The following is a 7,225-nucleotide window of genomic DNA, read 5'->3' as shown; positions in this document are numbered from 1 at the left end:
TATCTACACACATGCTCAAACCTCTTTAGTCAAACGTGCTATGGCAGGGATTGGGCATCTGGTGGGGCGTAGACCCGTGAGCCACTGCGGCCCCTCATGAAGCGCTCATGAAGCGTTGTGGCACCCACCCCCATCAAAGTTGCTCATCCTGATGGATGGGCAGGAGGACAGAAGGGTAAGAAGAGGGGGGATGGTGATGAGGGTCCTGCTTGGTGTTCTTAACCCTGCATCCTGTGGTCTTTTTGATTGAACTGACCCCCTCTGGACACTTCCTCTATGGTAGCATCCCAAATGGTAACCCTATATATTGGACTACAGGGTATCTTGTCAAAAATAGTGCACTACATGCAGAATGGGGTGCCATTTGGGATACAGCCTATGTTTTATAGCTGGGTATTGATTTCACCAGATGAGCCCTTTCTCCCCCTTCCTCCCCCTCGCTGCAGGAGAGGCATGTAGCCGTGAAAATGGGACATGATGCATCAGGCATCCCTCCCTCGCTCCTCAACAGATGGAGGTGAGAGTGGAGGATTAGGGAGACGGGAAAGACGGGGCATAAGGGGGATTAATCACGGTGCAAAAAGGCGTGAGGAATTAAGATAACTAGCCTGGTATGTATACATACTGTACGCATTGAGGTATTATGGTTATGAGACAGACAGAAAGACAGACAGGGAGACAGGCAGACAGACAGACAGGAAGACAGACAGGTAGACAGACAGGCAGACAGATAGACAGACAGGCAAGCAGGCAGGCAGGCAGGCAGGCAGGCAGGCAGGCAGGCAGGCAGGCAGGCATAATAATATGTAACAACAAATCCTACTATTGCTGTCTTGGGTTGCTGTCTGGGTAGCTATTCTTGTCCCATCCCCTTCACCTCTCTCTGAAGGAGGGAGGGATGGCGTGAGGGAGGAAGGAGGGATGGGGGGGGGGGGGGGGGGTGAGAGGAGGGGTAAGAGGAAGCACCTGCTCCCCAGATGGAACTGAAGGAAGAAGGGATCCTCTTCTCTCTTCTCTTCTCCTCTCTACTCACCTCCCCTCTCATCTGCTCTCCTCCTTTCCCCTCTCCTCCCCCCTCCTCTAATCTCCTCTCACATTCTCATGACTATATCTCTCCTCCTTTTTACATCTCCTCTAGCTCTTATCTACACACATTCATAATTCACACATTGAAATGATGTGCCATTTATGCAGAATACTTTACTTTCCTCCTCTGACTGTGTCATCCAAGCTTCATTCAATCTTTATCTGGATCCTCAAAGGATCAGAGAGTGATGGATGTCAGTGCTGATGCTGTGTGTTTGATGTACCTATGCAAAGAGATTCAATCTAAAATAGCTGTAGCAAATGAGTTGCCATGCAGAGTGAGTCCCGAGGTTAAGGATACCTTTTGTTTTTGACATTGCAACTGATATCTAGTTATTTAACACTCTCTCCCTCCTCTCTCCCCTCTATTTCTCACTCTCTCCTATCTCTATCTCTCTCTCTCTCTCTCTCTCTCTCTCTCTCTCTCTCTCTCTCTCTCTCTCTCTCTCTATATATATATATATATATATATATATATATATATATATATATATATATATACTGTATCTCTTCCTCTATCTCACTCTCCTCTATCCCCCATCTGTCTCTCTCGCTCTCTCCATCTCTTTCTTGCTTTTTCTTTCTTTATCTCTCTCGTGCTCTGTCTATCTCTTTCTCTTTCTCTTTCTCTCTCTTTCACTTTATCTTAATCTCTCTCTCTCTCTCTCTCTCTCTCTCTCTCTCTCTCTCTCTCTCTCTCTCTCTCTCTCTCTCTCTCTCTCTCTCTCTCTCTCTCTCTCTCTCTCTCTCTCTCTCTCTCTCTCTCTCTCTCTCTCTCTCTCTCTCTCTCTCTCATCTCTCCCTGCAGTCGTTAATCTTCCTGGGCTGTGTGGCGGCTACGGGGCTGGGCCTGAACCTGCTCTGTCTGGCCATCTACCTGAGCTGTCTGTGCTGCTGTCGGAAAGATGAGGAGGAAGAGAGCAAGAGGCCCAACTCATGCTGTGTCACTTGGTCCGCCGTCGCCGCTGGACTCATCAGCTGGTGAGAAAGACACTATTACAATTACTAAATGATCTACTGTCTGTGCACAGTCACCTATGTCATGGTAGTCTGTTATGGGACTAGGGTGCGGGCTCATAGTCCTGAGAAAATAGTCCTCATGTCCACAGACAAAAGGATAGATAGGCGGCCGCAGCACTCCAAATGTTTAATAAAAGTCATCAACGTAAGGGAATTTCTTATTTTTTTCACCTAACTTTCAACCAAATGTAAATCAAAACTAGACATTGAACTGACATCTGTGCCCAGTGGGTTGTTTCCCCTCATCATTAATTTATGTTTTTATATCAAAGAAAGTACTTAGAATGACATTCGCTGAGTGAATTCCCTTTGATCTAAGACAAGGAGTCAAACAAAAATCTACTTCAAAGAAAACTGTACTTTTCACTACCTCACTCTCTTTGTGGTAAAACTTGACAAAGACTTGAATTATCTAATAGAATCTGTCAGCCAATAGGGCCTGCGGGGAACCCCTTGGCATGTGGGTTACATAATCTGATCTGTACTGATAAGGTGTCCCAAATGGCACCCTATTCCCTATTTAGTGCACTACCTTTGACAGGGGTTTATAGGGCTCTGGTCAAAAGTAGTGCATTATGTAGGGAATAGGGTGTCATTTGGGATTCAGCCGAGATGGTCGTCCACACAAAGTGCCCTAATTGAATCTGTTTGTATGAGTGGGCACCTGTGTCCTCCATCTCGTGACAGTCATCATCTCAGCCCAATGCTCTGCTCTTATTGAGTTATCGCGACTAGCTCTTAGGAAACTTTGCGGTATTTTGTTTTTTTATGTATTATTTTTTACATTATTAGCTCAGAAAATGTTTTGTATCATTACATACATCCGGGAAAAACTTTTCGATATCAGAGTGGCGGTAACTCACCAGAACCACCAGCATTACGACCAGGAATACGACTTTCCCGAAGCAGATCCTTTGTTCGCTCTCCCCAGGGCAATTGAACTGATTCCACAGGCCGACCCAAAACATCACCGGCGGAGGAGAGGCACTAGGAGCGGCCTGCTGGTTCAACTTAGGAGGCACGCACACCACCCACCGCTTCCGAGTATATTACTTGCAAATGTTCAGTCTTTGAATAACAAAGTTGATGAGCTCAGGGCAAGGGTTTCTTTCCAGAGAGACATCAGGGCCTGTAACATATTTTGTTTCACGGAAACATGGCTCTCTCGGGATATTCTGTTGAAATCGGTCCAGCCAGATGTCAAGGCGTCAATGTAATGCGGTAGGCGAAGTCAGGCGCAGGACACAGAGCTAATCAAAAAGCGTACTTTACTCGTAGGTAAAATGCAAGAACAAAGCCTCCACGCAGGGAGGAAACAAACCCGCACACTAAAGACAACCAAAACATGAACAAACCCGCACAACACACAGTGTGAGACAGAGGGTTAAATAGGGAAGACATAACTACATGATGGGAAACAGGTGTGACCAATAAAGACAAAACAAGTCGAACATAGACACATGGATCGGTAGTAGCTAGTACTCCGGTGACGACGAACGCTGAAGCCTGCCCGAGCAAGGAGGAGGGACAGCCTCGGCTGAATTCGTGACAGTACCCCCCCTTGACGCGCGGCTCCAGCCGTGTGCCGACCCCGGCCTCGGGGACGGCCAGGAGGACGCGGAGCAGGGCGAGTCGGATGACTACGGTGGAAATCCCTCAACATGGAGGGATCGAGGATGTCCCTCCTAGGGACCCAGCACCGTTCCTCCGGACCGTACCCCTCCCACTCCACGAGATACTGCAGGGCCCCCACCCGACACCTCGAATACAAGATGGACCGGACCAAGTACGCCGGTGCCCCCTCGATGTCCAGTGAGGGCGGAGGAACCTCCCGTGACAGTAGATGGGTTCTCAGTTCATCGTGCAGACAGAAATAAATATCTCTCCGGGAAGCAGAAGGGCTGAGGTGTGTGTTTCATGATTAACGTCTCATGGTGTAATTGTAGTAACATACAGGAACTCAAGTCCTTTTGTTCACCCGACCTAGAATACTTCACAATCAAATGCCGACCGCATTATCTCCCAAGAGAATTTTCCTCGGTTATAGCCACGGCCGTTTATATCCCCCCTCAAGCCGATACCACGACGGCCCTCAAAGAACTTCACTGGACTTTATGCAAACTGGAAACCACATATCCTGAGGCTGCATTTATTATAGCTGGGGATTGTAACAAAGCAAATTTGAGGACTAGGCTGCCGAAATTCTATCAACATATTGACTGTTGTACTCACGCAGCTAAAACCCTCGACCATTGCTATTCGAACTTTCGGGATGCTTACAAGTCCCTCCCCCGCCCTCCTTTCGGCAAATCTGACCACGACTCCATTTTGCTCCTCCCTTCTTATAGGCAGAAACTCAAACAGGAAGTACCCGTGCTAAGGACTATTCAACACTGGTCTGACCAATCAGAATCCATGCTCCAAGATTTTTTTGATCGCGCGGACTGGGATAAGTTCCGGATAGCTTGCGAAAATAATTTAGACGAATAAACAGAAACGGTGACTGAGTTTATCTAGAAGTGTATAGGAGATGTTGTGCCCACTGTGACTATTAAAACCTACCCTAACCAGAAACTGTGGATAGATGGCAGCATTCGCGCAAAACTGAAAGTGCGAACCACCGCATTTAACCATGGCAAGGTGACTGGGAATATGGCAGAATACAAACAATGTAGCTCTTCACTCCGCAAGGCAATCAAACCGACAATACGTCAGTATAGAGACAAAGTGGAGTCGCAATTCAACGGCTCAGACACGAGACGTATGTGGCAGGGTCTACAGATAATCACTGACTACAAAAGGAAAACCAACCACATCGTCGACACCAACGTCTTGCTTCCGGACAAGCTAAACACCTTCTTCCCCCGCTTTTAGGGTAACACAGTGCCACCGACGCAGCCGCCTACCAAGGACTGTGGTCTCTCCTTCTCCATGGCCGACGTGAGTAAGACATTTAAGCATGTTAACCCTCGGAAGGCTGCCAGCCCAGATGGCATCCCTAGCCGCGTCCTCAGAGCATGCGCAGACCAGCTGGCTGGTGTGTTTACGGACATATTCAATCTCTCCCTATCCCAGTCTGCTGTCCCCACATGCTTCAAGATGGCCACCATTGTTCCTGTACCCAAGAAAGCAAAGGTAACTGAACTAAACGACTATCGCCCCGTAGCACTCACCTCTGTCATAATGAAGTGCTTTCAGAGACTAGTCAAGGATCATATCACCTCCACCTTACCTGTCACCCTAGATTCACTTCAATTTGCTTACCGCCCCAATAGATCCACAGACGACGCAATCGCCATCACACTGCACACTGCCCTATCCCATCTGGACAAGAGGAATACCAATGGAAGAATGCTGTTCATTAACTATAGCTCAGCATTCAACACCATAGTACCCTCCAAGCTCATCATTAAGCTTGAGGCCCTGGGTCTGAACCCCGCCCTGTGCAACTGGGTGCTGGACTTGGTGACAGGTGGTGAAGGTAGGAAACAACACCTCCACTTCGCTGATCCTCAACACTGGAGCCCCACAAGGGTGGGGCTCCACCTATGACTGCGTGGCCAAGCACGTCTCCAACTCAATCATCAAGTTTGCAGACGACACAACAGTAGTAGACTTGATTACCAACAATGACGAGACAGCCTACAGGGAGGAAGTGAGGGCTCTGGGAGTGTGGTGCCAGGAAAATAACCTCTCAATCAACGTCAACAAAACAAAGGAGATGATTGTGGACTTCAGGAAACAGCAGAGGTTGCACCCCCCTATCCACATCGACGGGACCGCAGTGGAGAAGGTAGAAAGCTTCAAGTTCATTGGCGTACACATCACTGACAAACTGAAATGGTTGACCCACACAGACAGTGTGGTGAAGAAGGCGCAAGAGAGCCTCTTCAACCTCAGGAGGCTGAAGAAATTTGGTTTGGCACCTAAAACTCTCACAAACTTTTACAGATGCACAATTGAGAGCATCCTGTCGGGCTGTATCACCGCCTGGTATGGCAACTGCATCGCCCGCAACCACAGGGCTCTCCAGAGGGTGGTGCAGTCTGCGCAACGCATTACCAGGGGCAAACTACCCGCCCTCCAGGACGCCTACAGCACCCAATGTCACAGGAAGGCCAAAAAGATCATCAAGGACATCAACCTCCCGAGACACTGCCTGTTCACCCCGCTATCATCCAGAAGGCAAGGCCAGTACAGGTGCATCAAAGCTGGGACCGAGAGACTGAAAAACAGCGTCTATCTCAAAGCCATTGGACTGTTAAATAGCCATCACTAGCACATTAGAGGCTGCTGCCTATAGACATAGACTAGAAATCACTGGCCACTTTAAGAAATGGAACACTAGTCACTTTAATAATGTTTACATATCTTGCATTACTCATCTCATATATATATATATATATATATATATATATATATACAGTGGGGAGAACAAGTATTTGATACACTGCCGATTTTGTAGGTTTTCCTACTTACAAAGCATGTAGAGGTCTGTAATTTTTATCATAGGTACACTTCAACTGTGAGAGACAGCATCTAAAACAAAAATCCAGAAAATCACATTGTATGATTTTTAAGTAATTCATTTGCATTTTATTGCATGACATAAGTATTTGATACATCAGAAAATAACTTAATATTTGGTACAGAAACCTTTGTTTGCAATTACAGAGATCATACGTTTCCTGTAGGTCTTGACCAGGTTTGCACACACTGCAGCAGGGATTTTGGCCCACTCCTCCATACAGACCTTCTCCAGATCCTTCAGGTTTCGGGGCTGTCGCTGGGCAATACAGACTTTCAGCTCCCTCCAAAGATTTTCTATTGGGTTCAGGTCTGGAGACTGGCTAGGCCACTCCAGGACCTTGAGATGCTTCTTACGGAGCCACTCCTTAGTTGCCCTGGCTGTGTGTTTTGGGTCGTTGTCATGCTGGAAGACCCAGCCACGACCCATCTTCAATGCTCTTACTGAGGGAAGGAGGTTGTTGGCCAAGATCTTGCGATACATGGCCCCATCCATCCTCCCCTCAATACGGTGCAGTCATCCTGTCCCCTTTGCAGAAAAGCATCCCCAAAGAATGATGTTTCCACCTCCATGCTTCATGGTTGGGATGGT

General features: G+C 47.6%; 2 protein-coding genes across 2 annotated transcripts in view; both read left to right on the top strand.

Annotated features, from left to right (window-relative positions):
* The window catches only part of LOC311100351 (putative nuclease HARBI1), a 1,214,110-nt gene that overhangs the window by 580,049 nt on the left and 626,836 nt on the right, over positions 1–7,225 (top strand). The window contains exon 2 of the mRNA XM_084141247.1: positions 5,182–5,241. The gene's annotated coding sequence lies outside the window, so the exon portion shown is untranslated. The remainder of the gene's footprint in view (positions 1–5,181; positions 5,242–7,225) is intronic.
* LOC311100345 (protein tweety homolog 2-like) overlaps positions 1–7,225 on the top strand; it is a 116,243-nt gene that overhangs the window by 41,707 nt on the left and 67,311 nt on the right. The window contains exon 2 of the mRNA XM_084141237.1: positions 1,895–2,067. Coding sequence (XP_083997363.1) covers positions 1,895–2,067 — 173 coding nt within the window. The remainder of the gene's footprint in view (positions 1–1,894; positions 2,068–7,225) is intronic.

The sequence above is a fragment of the Coregonus lavaretus genome (genome assembly GCF_964263955.1).
Source record: "Coregonus lavaretus genome assembly, chromosome: 25".
NCBI classification, from domain to species: Eukaryota; Metazoa; Chordata; class Actinopteri; order Salmoniformes; family Salmonidae; genus Coregonus; species Coregonus lavaretus.
The sequence above is the reverse complement of the archived record's forward strand: the minus strand, read 5'-3'. Positions and strand labels throughout refer to the sequence as shown.